General features: G+C 38.7%; 1 protein-coding gene across 3 annotated transcripts in view; it reads left to right on the forward strand.

Moving 5' to 3' along the window:
• SMCHD1 (structural maintenance of chromosomes flexible hinge domain containing 1) overlaps positions 1-16090 on the forward strand; it is a 151870-nt gene that overhangs the window by 16235 nt on the left and 119545 nt on the right. For all 3 annotated transcript variants that reach the window (XR_002735005.3, XM_023228532.3, XM_023228533.3), the window contains exon 5: positions 67-197. Coding sequence is in view for 2 of the 3 variants with exons in the window: in XM_023228532.3 (XP_023084300.1) it covers positions 67-197 (131 nt within the window). In the remaining variant the exon portion in view is untranslated. The remainder of the gene's footprint in view (positions 1-66; positions 198-16090) is intronic.

Below are 16090 nucleotides of genomic sequence, written 5' to 3' on the forward strand. Positions count from 1 at the left end.
TAACTTTTCATGTTTTAAATATTGATTTGACTTTTCCTGTCGTTTTGAACTTATTTTGTTTCATAGCTTTTTGATGAAACACAAGGAAAACCTGCTGTTGCAGTGATAGATAATGGAAGAGGAATGACCTCTAAACAGCTTAACAACTGGGCCGTGTATAGGTTGTCAAAATTCACAAGACAAGGTGACTTTGAAAGGTTAGAAAACCTTTTTTTGTGTGTGTGGGTAGCTATGTATTTTAATAAGGATAAAAAACTGGTATACCTTTGGATGCATATGATACATTGGAGGTTTTACTGTTATCCACATATTTATTTAGGTTTTATATTATAGAATTTTTATGATTGATACTTAGAAATAGTTAGAACTATATAATATTGTGCCATTCCATTAAACAGCTCATTTTGCATTTCCTGAGGTATGTGGGAGTTGATATGTTGGGTACCTTAGAACTTTTCCCCTTTCCTAACTTTGTATAGCCTCTAAAGCAGTAGAATGATTTTAAAATGGGTTTTAGAAATCACTTCATAGCATTTGCAAAATACCGAAAACTGCATGTGGTTCTGTGGAGCTCACTGTCGCTCTACTTTCAGAGCTCTTTTTGCAAAACATTCAGGAGTGGAACCTAGTGGAGTTATATATCAGAATGTGCTTGTAGAAAATATCCTGAATGAGGATGTCACAGGGAAAACAAAATATGCTAAAAGCCATCAGATGTAAAAAAGATTTAGATCCTTGGGATATTAGTGGAACTCTACTGAGAAGAGCTTTGACCCACAAGTCTTTTGATATTTTTAGCTATGTTGCTGTACTTCTAACAACATACTTGGGAAGAGTCTCTTGGCATTCTTATTAAATAGTTGGCATGTGTTCATAAACTGCTTTGTTCTTTTCCTTGTCAAGAAAAGTCACCCACATTTAAGGATCAATCTCAATGTGTTAATATAGTTAGCGCATTGGTCTTCTTGCTTCTAAAATTTCAGCACCCTCAGAATTTTAATCAAATTAGTAAAGACTTAACAGTTCCATTGTAAGAGACAACATAGTATGAAAAACAAAGACTCTTGTGTCATTTGACCTGGTTTGGATTCTAGCCTTGCCACTTACTAATTGTGTGACATTGGTCAACTTCCTTTACTTCTCTGTGCCTCAGCTTACGTAGCCATAAAATGGGGATATTATCCCATGAGGTTTTGTGACAACTAAGTGAGTTAGTACATGTAAAATCCTTAGGACAGAGCCTGGCATATGGTAAACAGTCAATAAATACAAACTATAGAAGCTGTCATTTTAGTTATTCTCATTCCTGACCTCAGACTTTTTTTTTTTTTTTGAGACAAAGTCTTGCTCCGTTGTCCAGGCTAAAGTGCAGTGGTACAATCTTGGCTAACTGCAACCTCTGCCTCCCAGGTTCAGATGATTCTTCTCCTTCAGCCTCCCAAGGAGCTGGGACTACAGGAACCCACCACCATGTGTGGCTATTTTTTGTATTTTTAGTAGAGACGGAGTTTCACCATGTTAACCAGTCTGATCTGGAACTCCTGACCTCAGGTGATCCACCCTCCTCAGCCTCCCACAGTGCTAGGATTACAGGCGTGAGCCACTGCACCTGGCCTAGACTTCTCCACAGCCATTCTCTTTCACCATTTTCTTGAATATATGGCATTTAAAGGATTTATAAAGAGCCAGAGAGAAGGCATAGACCACTGTCTTTAATAGTGTGATGATAGGATTTAGCATATGACAGAACTATTAGGTAGAAGGGAAGGTAGAACAGATGGTAAGTTAGGCAAAATGGTCAGAAAAACATCAGTTATATCAACTAGAAGAGTAGAAAGAAATGAAAATCTTAACTGAATTCATGGGACGTTGACTCTGATTTTTCTATAGTTCTTAGAACGACACAAACTTTTAAATTTAACCAAATATTAGGGAAATTGTAATTTCTGGCAAAAATCTTTTTGCTGCTGGTTTTAGTCTTAGCTTTATTTGGTGTCAGTAAACAATCAGTTGTTATAGCTGTTAGGTACTTATACTGTCTTTTAAGTCCAGTATCAGTTCCTTGACCCACTGTAATTTCTATCAACATCAGATACACCCCTTCAGCCTCTAGCTTCTGCTCAGTTGCTTTACTCCTTCCATTTTTTTTTTTCCGGATATAAGGATGGATGTTGTAGAAGACAGGCTGTAGAAGAAAGGCAAGAACAGGCTAAAAGTACTAAACAACTAACAGTCTTGACCTGTAGCTCATGTGGTATTGGAGAGAGAAACAGAAGTAAACACAAAAAAGTACATGTAGAAGCATTTCAGTTATTATTACTATGAATAAAATGTAAGAATAATGTTGAAGGAATGGATTGCTAGAAAAAAAAGTAGGATAATAGAGCTGATGCACATCTCCTCTAGATAAGGTGGTTGGAGAAGAGGCCTCTTTGAGATTATATTTGAGTTGAGGCTTGAATGATCAGAAGAAAGCAGCCAAATAAAGATCTGTAAGAAGTGTATTTCAGGTAGAAGAAGCACCAGCAAAGCAAAGACTGAAATTGTGACAGTCTTGTTTTGTTCGAAGGACAGAAAGGAGGCTGTTGTGACTGTAGCATAGTAGATAGCAGGGAGAGTAGAGGGAGACGTGAGAATTTTAGTTTGGAAATGTTCATAACTCATTTACCTGGGTACTACTCCCTCCCGCCCTTTTTATTTTGAAACATTTCAAGCCAGTAGACAAGATGAAAGAACTAGCACCCATATATCCTTCACCTAGATTTATCAGTTGTTAATGTTTTGTCACATTTATGATCTGTCTACACACTTGCACACACATACTTTGCTTTTCTGAATCATTTGAAAGTACACTGCTGTCAGTTTGTGACATTTCACTCCCGAATACTGTAGCATGTGTATTTTGAGAACAAGCGGATTCTCATACATAACTACAAAATCATTATTACATCTAAGAAATTTATCATTAGTGCAAAAATATTTAACATAAGATTTTCATAAGTTTTTTTTCTGTTGTCATGTCTGGTCTCCTTCATTCTATGATAGTTTGCCTAGCTTTTGTGTTTTTCATAATATTTTAATTTTTCTGTAGTGTTTAGGCTAGTTTTCTTGTAGAGTGGTCTACAACCTGGATCTGAGTGTTTCCTCAGTGCTGTTTTTTTTTCTTTAGTATTTTATTATGAACATTTAAAAACATACAGAAAAGTTGAAATTCTACAGGAAATACCCATATACTCCCACCTAGGTTTTACCGTTGATAGTTGCTTGACTCCTTATATATCTGTCCCACCATTAGTTTATCTGGTTTTTTAATACAGTTCAAAACAAGTTATAAATATCGGTATACTTTTTCCTAGTTTTGAAAGTGTCCGTATTATTTTCTAGGGTTCAAAATTTTTAATTTTGATGTAAAATTCACATATTATACAGTTAATTGCTTATATCTGTCTTAAATTTATCTTAATTGAATTGATCTTTTATGGAGATAAAATTTACATATCGTAAAATTGACAGTATTAAAGCATACTGTTCAGTAGTTTTGAGTTAACAAAATTGTGCAACCATCGCCACTAATTCCTTTTACAGTTCCAAAAGAGACCCTGTATTAACTGGTAGTCACTTACTATCTCCTCGCAACCACTAATATTCTTTTAATAGATTTTTTGTTTGTTTTTTTGTTTTTTGCTTTTCTGTTTGAGACAAATCTCGCTCTTTTGTTCAGGCTGGAGTGTAGTGGTGCTATCTTGGCTCACTGCAACCTCTGCAGTGAGCAGAGTCTAAGTCACTGGGACCACAGGTGCTTGTCACCACACCTGGCTAATTTTTTGTAGAGGTGGAATCTCACTGTATTGCCCAGACTGGTCTCCAACTCCTGAGCACAAGCGATCCACCTGCCTCAGCTGCCCAAAGTGCTGAGATTACAGGAGTGAGCCACCGCAGCCAGCCAATAGTTGTTAATCTACATTTTTAGTTGTTTTTCTAGGGATTACAACCAGCATCTTAATTTATAACAATACAGTCTGGATTAATGCCAATGACATATCTATAGTATATAAAAACCACTCCTGCTTAGCTTTGTTCTCCTCCCACTTGTGTGTACTGTTATTTTCATATAAATGTGATCGTTACACATTAGAGCCCTGTTACTAAAGTTTTATACTTACTATTTTATGTCTTGATCTTTTGAATCAGATAGAAGAGTTGCAAATAATGCATTTGTACTGTCTTGTCTTGTCTTGTTTGTTCGTTCTTTCCTTTTTTGAGAGATCCTTTGCTTTGTCGCCCAGGCTGGAGTGTAATGGCACGATCCTGGCTCACTGAAGCCTCCACCTCCTGGGTTCCAGTGATTCTCCTGCCTCAGCCTCCTGGGCTGAGCTTACAGGCACATGCTGGGATTATAGGCACATGCCACTATTCCCGGCTAATTTTTGTGTTTTTAGTAGAGACGAGGTTTCACTATGTTGGCCAGTTTGGTCTTGAACTCCTGACCTCAGGTGATCCACCTGCCTCGGCCTCCCAAAGTGCTGGGATTACAGGCATGAGCCGCTGCCCCTGGCTTGTCTTTTCTAATTATGTAATTACCGCTACCTTATTTTCTGTTTATTTCTTCATGTGTATTTGGGTTATAATACTTTCTAATATCCTGGTATTTTAGCCCAAAGGACTCTCTTGTCTAGGGCTCCATTAGGGCAGATCTGCTAATGACGAATTCTCTCACTTTTTATCTGAGAATGTCTTAATATTTCCTTTTTTTTTGAGAGAGAGAGTCTCGCTCTTTAGTCCAGGCTGGAGTGTGGTAGCGCAATCTCAGCTCGCTGCAACCTCTGCCTCCCTGGTTCAAGCGATTCTTTTGCCTCAGCCTCCCAAGTAGCTGGGATTACAGGCGTACACCACAATGCCCGACTTTTGTATTTTTAGTAGAGTCAAGGTTTCACCATATTGGCCAGGCTGTTCTCGAACTCGATCTTGTGATCTGCCTGCCTCGGCCTCCCAAGTATTGGGATTATAGGCGTGAGCCACCACACCTGGCGCCTTTCCATTATTTTTGAAGGCTGTTTGTGCTGGGTAAAAAACTCTTGGTTGACAGTCTTTGTCTTTCAACACTTTGAATATGTTAGCTCACTGCCTTCTGACTTTATGGTTTCTGATGAGAAGTTAGCTGTTAAATCTTTTTAGGATCCCTTCCGTGTAACAGATTGCTTCTCTCACTGCTTTTGAGGTTCTCTTTTTGTCTCCGGCTTTTGACAGTTTAATGCTGATGTGTCTAGGTGTGGATATGGATTCATCCTACTTAGAGTTCATTGAGCTTCTCAGATATATAGAATAAAGTTTTTCATCAAATTTTGGGAGTTTTTTGCCATTTTTTTTTCCAAGTATTCTTTCTCTCCTTTCCTTCTGTGACTCCTCTTATCCATATACTTAATGGTGTTCTGTAGTACAGGTCTGTTCTTTTTTCTTCATTTTTCTTTTTGTTCCTCAAACTAAATAATTTCAATCATCCTACCTTCAAGTTTATGGATTCTTCTGCCAACTCAAATCTGCTCATGAGTCTCTTAAGTGGTTTTTTTATTTTGGTTATTGTTTTTTCCAAATCTAGAATTTCTATTCAGTTCTTTTTTATGATTTCTAACCCAACTGATAATCTCTGTTTGGTGAAATACATTTCTTATACTTTCTTTTAGTTCATTATACATAGTTTCTGTTCTTTGAATATATTTAAAATAGCCGAACTTCTTCTGCCACAGTTTCTACCAACTGTTCTTTTTCCTGTGTGTGAACCATACTTTAATATCTCTTTGCATGGCTTGTAATTTTTTATTGAGAACTGGTCATATTATAATACAATGTAGTAACTCTGGAAATCTGATACCACCCCATTCCCCAAGACTTGTTGTTGCATCTGTTGTTTGTTTATGTCGTGGCTTCCCCGAACGAACACTGTTAAGTCTGTATCCTTGTGTTACCCTTGAAGTTTCTGATTAGTTAGCTTTGTGGTCAGCTAATGATCAAACATTATCTTAAATGCCTTGAACCACTAAGTCTCCCAGCTTTTGCTGAGGGGCTTTGTGTGCATAGTGGGGTATGTTTTTAGTGTTAATGTTGCAGAGTTGACAACTCTGCCTTACTTTTACTTCTTGCTTATAGTGAACCTCAAGGTAAGCCAGAGGTGAGTCATTATTAGGACCTTCTCAATTCTTTCTTGAACATGTGTTTAGCCCTGCACATGGGAGTGACCTTACTGATTCTAGTGAATATGTTGAAGCTTTTAAAACACCCTGCAGACCTCGCATACCCCAACTTTTCCTTGTATATTTTTGGTCAGATTCTTGTTTTCTCCAACTGTTTTCATTGCTTCAGACAGCTGTTATGATAAGCAGTTGCTGCTGATTGATTTGATGTTTTTTTCAGGCGTTCTCATTGCTTTCATCAGTGAGTGGATTCTTGGAAGTCCTTATGCCACCATTCTGGAAGTGTTCACTCGTTTACTGATTTTTGACAAGTACATACACTTGTGTATCTCAAACCCTTGTTAAGATATAGGACAATAAGCTGGACTCAGTGGCTCATACCTGTAATGCCAGCACTTTGGGAAGCTGAGGCAGGAAGATTGCTTGAGCCCAGGAATTTGAGACCAGCTTATGCAACATAATGGGAACCCACCTCTACAAAAAATATTTTTAAAAATTAGCCAGGTGTGGTCCAGGCACGGTGGTTCACGCGTGTAATGCCAGCACTTTGGGAGGCCGAGGTGGGCGGATCACCTGGGGTCAGGAGTTCAAGACCAGCCTGGCCTTCATAGTGAAACCCTGTCTCTGTAGTAAAAATACAAAAATTAGCTGGGTGTGGTGGTGTGTGCTGGTAACCCCAGCTACTCGGGAGACTGAGACAGGAGAATCGCTTGAACTTGGGAGATGGAGGATGCAGTGAGCCGAGATCGTGCCGCTGTACTCCAGCCTGGGTGACAGACAGAGTGAGACCCCATCTCAAAAAAAAAAAATTAGCCAGGTGTTGTGGCTTGCACCTCTGTAGCCCCAGCTTCTCAGGAGGCTGAAGTGGGAGGATCGCTTGAGACCAGGAGGTCGAGGCTACAGTAATCCATGATCACACCACTGCACTCCAGCCTGGGCGACTGAGTGAGATTCTGTCTCTCAATAAAAAAGGATATATAACGTTACATAAACCTAGAAAATTCTCTCATAACTTGGGCACTATAAGAATTTCTACTTTAGAAGTTAACTTGGATATCTGGAACATAATTATAACAGTATGTGTATAATTATTTTGTAGGGGAGAGGTATGACATTAGTTAGGTCCACATACCTGGATTCAGGTATGTGTTGGATCAGTGCCACTCTTTCTGCACTTCCAACTTGCTCATCAAATAAAAGGCTCTCAACTCAGAGCTGTTTTTTTGAAATATAAATAAGTAAAAATGCTATGTGACCCATGCCATATTTATTTTAAGTTGTAGAAATGGACCCCCAACAGGATTTTTCCTAATATTCCTAAAGAAAAAGCTAGTTTGTTTTCATTGGTTTTCAGCAAATTAAGATGAGCTTTTACTTTCTAATATTTGTATTTACTCAAATGTAGGGAATACGTTTGTAACATTTAAACACCCTACTTTAATTTGGTCATTTCCATGTGTCTGGCACATTTATTCCAGAGGCTCTGATAGAGATTGGTGGCCAGTTTTGTTAGAGATGGAGCTTTCTTAATTTTGGTGTTTTTTTTTCTCCTTTGTTAATTCAAGATAGTGAGATATATACATAGTTACTCTACCCTGGCTTCCTGGCAATCATTTAGGTAGTTCCTTTTACTAATTTGATCATCTTCCCTGATCACTCTTTCTTCTTCTTTTTTTTTTTTTTTTTTTGAGACAGAGTCCCACCTGTCAGCCCCAGGCTGGAGTGCAGTGGCGTGATTTCAGCTCACTGCAACCTCTGCCTCCCAGGTTCAAGCAATCCTGCCTCAGCCACCCAAGTAGCTGAGACTATCGGCGCGCACCACCACGCCTGGCAAATTTCGTATTTTTAGTAGAGATGAGGTTTCACTATGTTGGCCAGGTTGGTCTTGAACTCCTGACCTCAGGTGATCCACCCACCTCAGCCTCCCAAAATGCTGGGATTATGGGCGTTGAGCCACTGTGCCCGGACCCCTGATACTTTTTCTTACTTGAAACACCTCTTATGTTTTGTTCCCATCAAAATTTCCCAAAGATTAAGTGTCCTCTTTCATTGTATGAAGAATATGAATTAAGATATTTTCTGAAATTTTTTTGGACTTTGATGTAAATTTATTCCTGAAGGAGCTTAATTTCCTAGTTCTCCAGAGGACTGCTGTGGTGTAAAACTGTTCCTTGAAATTGTATTTTTCTACTTTTATTTATGTTCATGAAGGGATATTTATATGGTCCTTGAGTGGATATAGGAATTTTTCTAGACTCATTAACACAAGTCTGAGACTGTCTTGAAATAAATATTCTCAGCCTTACTTGCCGTGATAGAGTTGTTGCCTAGATTTGGTTTGCATGGGTCATTTGGATTGAAAAAGGGATTTTTTTTTGATTGTGTGCATTTCTAACTAGTGGAGAGAATTCTTTAGTTTTGTGTGACTTGATGTATATATGTTGTATTTTATCAGTGAGCTTCTCCCTTCTCTGATCTTATGTATATTTTCCCAGAAATATTTTAAGGAAAATACCAGAAGGTATTTTCAACTTATTTCCTAGAAATATTGCCATAGTAACTGAATTCTTAGAACTCATTTACTTTTTTCTTCTTAATAAACATTAGCTCATAGACTTTGGTTAATCATAATTCTGGGAAACAAATTGTAGCATCTCACAAGTTTTGTTACGCAGTATTTTCTTTTTCATTCAGTTCAGTCTACTTTTTTTCTTTGCAACTTGGTATTTAACCCATGGATTGTTTTAAAAGTGCATGAATTTGTAAGTGTTACAACAGATTTTCCTATTGTCTTTCTATTGATTTCAAGTTCAATCTTATGATAGCTAGATAATGTACTCTTAAGTGATTTCAGCTGTTTTACATTTGTTGGGTTTTATGATCCAGGATGTTATCTATGTAGGTGAATTTTCTTTTTTTTTTTTTGAGACGGAGTCTCGCTCCGTCGCCCAGGCTGGAGTTCAGTGGCCGGATCTCAGCTCACTGCAAGCTCCGCCTCCTGGGTTCACGCCATTCAGCCTCCCGAGTAGCTGGGACTACAGGCGCCCACCACCTCGCCCGGCTAGTTTTTTTGTATTTTTTAGTAGAGACGGGGTTTCACTGTGTTAGCCACGATGGTCTCGATCTCCTGACCTCGTGATCCGCCCGTCTCGGCCTCCCAAAGTGCTGGGATTACAGGCTTGAGCCACCGCGCCTGGCCTGTAGGTGAATTTTCTATGTGTCTTTGAAAAGAAGGTGTATTTTGCTCTTGTTGGGAGAAATGTTCTGAAAATGTCAGTTAGATTCTATAGGTTGATGATACTCTTCATATCTTTGTATCCTTGCAGAATTTTCGATGTGGTAGTAACTAAGGGATATTGAAGTCTCCAAGCATTGTTATGCCTTCTGTGCCTTTTTGGTTGACCTTTTAATTCATTATGTAGTTTTGCTCTTTGTCACTGGTTATTTTCTTTGCTTTGGAGTGTACCTTACCTGTTAATGTAGCCATCCCAGCTTATTTTCATTTGTGTTTTCATGCTATATATTTTTTCATTCATTTTCTTTTAACCTACCTTCATTATTATATATGAAATGGGTTTCTTATAGACAACATATAGTTGGGTCATGTTTTATAACCACACTTACAGTTTCATTTAGTGTCTTTGTATTATTACATTTAATGTAATTGAATGTATAATGAGCATTTCAGATTTTGTGTTTTTGAATTTGAGATGTTCAACTTCAAACTAGATGCTCAGCAAAACTATCTTTGGGTTTTGGGGGGAAGAGAGAGATTCTATCAGACATACAAAATCTGAAAAAAATTCATGCAGAACAGACTCAAATTATAAAAGAATGTTTAGAAAGATCTTCAGAAAGGAAAACAATGCTGGTTATTATTACATTATCCAGAAATGAAAATAATACTGGATATTATTACATCTATAATGTAATTAAATGTAAAAATACAAAGAGTGATAGTCTATTTTATTTACCCATTTATTTGTTTAATTGTTCTTTGTTCATTTCCTGGTGTCTTTTATTGACTTTGTCTGGTGTTAATATGTTCACTCTAGCTTTCTTTTCATTAGTGTTAAAATGGTAAATCTTTTTCCAACCTCTTAACCTATTGTCTCTTTATATTTAAAGAGGGTTTCTTTTAGGCAATGGATATTTGTGTCTTAATATTTAACACTCTCTGCCTTTTAATTGGAGTGTTTAGATCAGTTGCTTTTAATTGGATTATTGATGTGTTTAGATTTAAGTTTACCATCTTTGTTAATTTTTTATTTTTCCTGTCTATTTTTCGTTCCCATTTTCTTTTTTTTTCCTGCCTTATTGCAGATTCATTGTGTGTGTGTGTGTGTGTGTGTGTGTGAGAGAGAGAGAGAGAGCGAGAGCGAGAGAGATTCCATTTTATTTCCTTTTTGGCTTATTAACTATAGCTGTTACTTTACTGGAAACTCTAGGATTCATAGTATAACTCTTTAATTTATCACAGTCTGTATTAAGTAATTCTAAACCACTTCACATATAAATACATCACAACAGTATACTTCCATTTATGCTATCTTGGTCTTTGTACTTTTGTTTTTATACGTTTTACTTTGACATCAATGTCAAAGTACAGTATTGTTATTTAGCTTTAAATAATCATTTGCCTCTCTCCTTAATGTAAAAAGGCTTCTTCTCAACTTCCTGACCTTTCTTGCTAAACTATACACATCTGCTCTGTATTCCAACAGCACACTGTTCTGTCCCTTTTTAAAGCAGCTCTCTTTTAAAAAATTGTGGTAAGATATAAATAACATAAAATTTGCAGTTATAACCATTTTAAAGTGTATAATTCCATAGCATTAATTACAGTCATAGTCTTTTACAACTATTTTTATTATGTATTCCTAAAGTTTTTTCACCCTGTACCCCCAAACTGAAGCTTTACTCATTAAACAGTAACTCCCCATTGCTCTCACTCGTAGCCCCTGGTAACCATTATTGTACTTTCTGTTTTCAATGAATTTACCTAATCAAGGTACCTCATTTAAGTGGAAGTGTACAGTATTTGTCGTTAAACAGTATTTGTCATCTGTGAATTACTTCACTTAGCATAATTTTCGAGGATCATCCATGTTGTAGCATGTATCAGAATTTCATTCCTTTTTATGGTTGAACAATTATTCACTGTACAACCATACTATATTTTGTCTATCAGTTCGTAGATGAATGGACACAAGTTGTTTCTACCTTTTGTCTTTTGGTAATGCTGCTATGAACGTTTGCATGCAAAATCTGAGTCTCTGAACCAGTTTATGTTTACCCACATATTTACTATGTTTACTAGAGCTTGTATTTATTCCTTTGTGTAAATCTATCCAGTATTGTTTTCCTTTCTGAGAAGATCTTTCCAAACATTCTCTTATAACGTCAGTCTGTTCTTGGTGAATTTTTTCCAGATTTTGTATGTCTGATACGATCTCTCTCTTCCCCCCAAACCCCAAAGATAGTTTTGCTGAGCATCTAGTTTGAACTTGACTTTCACAAAATTTAAGTACAATTGAGCATCTCAAATTCAAAAATAGAAAATCTGAACTGCTCCAGAATCCAAAATTTTTTGAGCACCAACATGACACTTAAGGAAATGTGTCATGTTGGGGGGTGGAGCAAGATGGCCGAATAGGAACAGCTCCAGTCTCCAACTCCCAGCGCGAGTGACACAGAAGACCGGTGATTTCTGCATTTTCAAGTGAGGTACTAGGTTCATCTCACTAGGGAGTGCCGGACAGTTGGTACTGGTCAGCTGCTACAGCCTGACCAGCGAGAGCTGAAGTAGGGCGAGGCATCACCTCACCTGCGAAGTGCAAGGGGGAAGGGAATCCCTTTTCCTAGCCAGGGGAACTGAGACACACAACACCTGGAAAATCAGGTAACTCCCACCCCAATACAGTGCTTTATCAAGGGTCGTAGCAAACGGGCACACCAGGAGATTATATGCCACACCTGGCCGGGAGGGTCCCACGCCCATGGAGCCTCCCTCATTGCTAGCACAGCAGTGTGCGATCTAACCGCAAGGCAGCAGCGAGGCTGGGGTAGGGGCGCCCGCCATTGCTGAGGCTTAAGTAGGTAAACAAAGCCACTGGGAAGCTCGAACTGAACTGGGTGCAGCTCACAGCAGCTCAAGGAAGCCTGCCTGTCTCTGTAGACTCCACCTCTGGGGACAGGGCACAGCTAAACAACAACAGCAACAACAAAAAGCAGCAGAAACCTCTGCAGACACAAACGACTCTGTCTGAGAGCTTTGAAGAGAGCAGTGGATCTCCCAACAAGGAGGTTGACATCTGAGAAGGGACAGACTGCCTGCTCAAGTGGGTCCCTGACCCCTGAGTAGCCTAACTGGGAGACATCCCCCCCTAGGGGCAGACTGACACCCCACACCTCACACGGTGGAGTACACCCCTGAGAGGAAGCTTCCAAAGCAAGAATCAGACAGGTGCACTCGCTGTTCAGCAATATTCTATCTTCTGCAGTCTCTGCTGCTGATACCCAGGCAAACAGGGTCTGGAGTGGACCTCAAGCAATCTCCAACAGACCTACAGCTGAGGGTCCTGACTATTAGAAGGAAAACTATCAAACAGGAAGAACACCTACACCAAAACCCCATCAGTACGTCACCATCAGCAAAGAGCAGAGGCAGATAAAACCACAAAGATGGGGAAAAAGCAGGGCAGAAAAGCTGGAAATTCAAAAAATAAGAGCACATCTCCCCCTGCAAAGGAACGCAGCTCATCGCCAGCAACGGATCAAAGGTGGACGGAGAATGACTTTGACCAGATGAGAGAAGGCTTCAGTCCATCAAACTTCTCAGAGCTAAAGCAGGAATTACGTACCCAGCGCAAAGAAACTAAAAATCTTGAAAAAAGAGTGGAAGAATTGATAGCTAGAATAATTAATGCAGAGAAGGTCATAAACAAACTGACAGATGAAAACCGTGACACGAGAAATACGTGACAAATGCACAAGCTTCAGTAACCGACTCGATCAACTGGAAGAAAGAGTGTCAGTGATTGAGGATCAAATGAATGAAATGAAGCAAGAAGAGAAACCAAAAGAAAAAAGAAGAAAAAGAAATGAACAAAGCCTGCAAGAAGTATGGGATTATGTAAAAAGACCAAATCTACATCTGATTGGGGTGCCTGAAAGGGAGGGGGAAAATGGAACCAAATTGGAAAACACTCTTCAGGATATCATCCAGGAGAACTTCCCCAACCTAGTAGGGCAGGCCAGCATTCAAATTAAGGAAATACAGAGAACGCCACAAAGATACTCCTCGAGAAGAGCAACTCCAAGACACATAATTGCCAGATTCACCAAAGTTGAAATGAAGGAAAAAATCTTAAGGGCAGCCAGAGAGAAAGGTCGGCTTACCCACAAAGGGAAGCCCATCAGACTAACAGCAGATCTCTTGGCAGAAACTCTACAAGCCAGAAGAGAGTGGGGACCAATATTCAACATTCTTAAAGAAAAGAATTTTCAACCCAGAATTTCATATCCAGCCAAACTAAATTTAATAAGTGAAGGAGAAATAAAATCCTTTACAGATAAGCAAATGCTTAGAGATTTTGTCACCACCAGGCCTGCCTTACAAGAGACCCTGAAGGAAGCACTAAACATGGAAAGGAACAACCGGTACCAGCCATTGCAAAAACATGCCAAAATGTAAAGACCATCGAGGCTAGGAAGAAACTGCATCAACTAACGAGCAAAATAACCAGTTAATATCATAATGGTGGGATCAAGTTCACACATAACAATATTAACCTTAAATGTTAATGGACTAAATGCTGCAATTAAAAGACACAGACTGGCAAACTGGATAAAGAGTCAAGACCCATCAGTCTGCTGTCTTCAGGAGACCCATCTCACATGCAGAGACATACATAGGCTCAAAATAAAGGGCTGGAGGAAGATCTACCAAGCAAATGGAAAACAAAAAGAAGCAGATGTTGCAATACTAGTCTCTGATAAAACAGACTTTAAACCATCAAAGATCAAAAGAGACAAAGAAGGCCATTACATAATGGTAAAGGGATCAATTCAACAGGAAGAGCTAACTATCCTAAATATATATGCACCCAATACAGGAGCACCCAGATTCATAAAGCAAGTCCTTAGAGACTTACAAAGAAATTTAGACTCCCATACAATAATAATGGGAGACTTCAACACTCCACTGTCAACATTAGACAGATCAACGAGACAGAAAGTTAACAAGGATATCCAGGAATTGAACTCATCTCTGCACCAAGCAGACCTAATAGACATCTATAGAACTCTCCACCCCAAGTCAACAGAATATACATTCTTCTCAGCACCACATCACACTTATTCCAAAATTGACCACGTAATTGGAAGTAAAGCACTCCTCAGCAAATGTAAAAGAACAGAAATTGTAACAAACTGTCTCTCAGACCACAGTGCAATCAAACTAGAACTCAGGACTAAGAAACTCAATCAAAACCGCTCAACTACATGGAAACTGAACAACCTGCTCCTGAATGACTACTGGATACATAACGAAATGAAAGCAGAAATAAAGATGTTCTTTGAAACCAATGAGAACAAAGATACAACATACCAGAATCTCTGGGACACATTTAAAGCTGTGTGTAGAGGGAAATTTATAGCACTAAATGCCCACAAGAGAAAGCAGGAAAGATCTAAAATTGACACTCTAACATCACAATTAAAAGAACTAGAGAGGCAAGAGCAAACACATTCGAAAGCCAGCAGAAGGCAAGAAATAACTCAGATCAGGGCAGAACTGAAGGAGACAGAGACACAAAAAACCCTCCAAAAATCAATGAATCCAGGAGTTGTTTTTTTGAAAAAATCAACAAAATAGACAGCTAGCAAGACTAATAAAGATGAAATGAGAGAAGAATCAAATAGATGCAATAAAAAATGATAAAGGGGATATCACCACCAACCCCACAGAAATACAAACTGCCATCAGAGAATACTATAAACACCTCTACGCAAATCAACTGGAAAATCTAGAAGAAATGGATAATTTCCTGGACACTTACACTCTCCCAAGACTAAGCCAGGAAGAAGCTGAATCCCTGAATAGACCAATAGCAGGCTCTGAAATTGAGGCAATAATTAATAGCCTACCTACCAAAAAAAGTCCAGGACCAGATGGATTCACAGCTGAATTCTACCAGAGGTACGAGGAGGAGCTGGTACCATTCCTTCTGAAACTATTCCAATCAATAGAAAAAGAGGGAATCCTCCCTAACTCATTTTATGAGGCCAACATCATCTTGATACCAAAGCCTGGCGGAGACACAACAAAAAAAGAGAATTTTAGACCAATATCCCTGATGAACATCAATGCAAAAACCGGATCCAGCAGCACATCAAAAAGCTTATCCACCATGATCAAGTGGGCTTCATCCCTGGGATGCAAGGCTGGTTCAACATACGCAAATCAATAAACGTAATCCAGCATATAAACAGAACCAAAGACAAAAACCACATGATTATCTCAATAGATGCAGAAAAGGCCTTTGACAAAGTTCAACAGCCCTTCATACTAAAAATGCTCAGTAAATTCAGTATTGATGGAACATGTCTCAAAATAGTAAGAGCTATTTATGACAAACCCACAGCCAATATCATACTGAATGGGCAAAAACTGGAAAAATTCCTTTTGAAAGCTGGCACAAGACAGGGATGCCCTCTCTCACCACTCCCATTAAACATAGTGTTGGAAGTTCTGGCTAGGGCAATCAGGCAAGAGAAAGAAATAAAGGGTATTCCGTTAGGGAAAGAAGAGGTCAAATTGTCCCTGTTTGCAGATGACATGATTGTATATTTAGAAAACCCCATTGTCTCAGCCCAAAATCTCCTTAAGCTGATAAGAA

This window comes from Piliocolobus tephrosceles, chromosome 18, assembly GCF_002776525.5.
Source record: "Piliocolobus tephrosceles isolate RC106 chromosome 18, ASM277652v3, whole genome shotgun sequence".
Lineage (NCBI taxonomy): Eukaryota > Metazoa > Chordata > Mammalia > Primates > Cercopithecidae > Piliocolobus > Piliocolobus tephrosceles.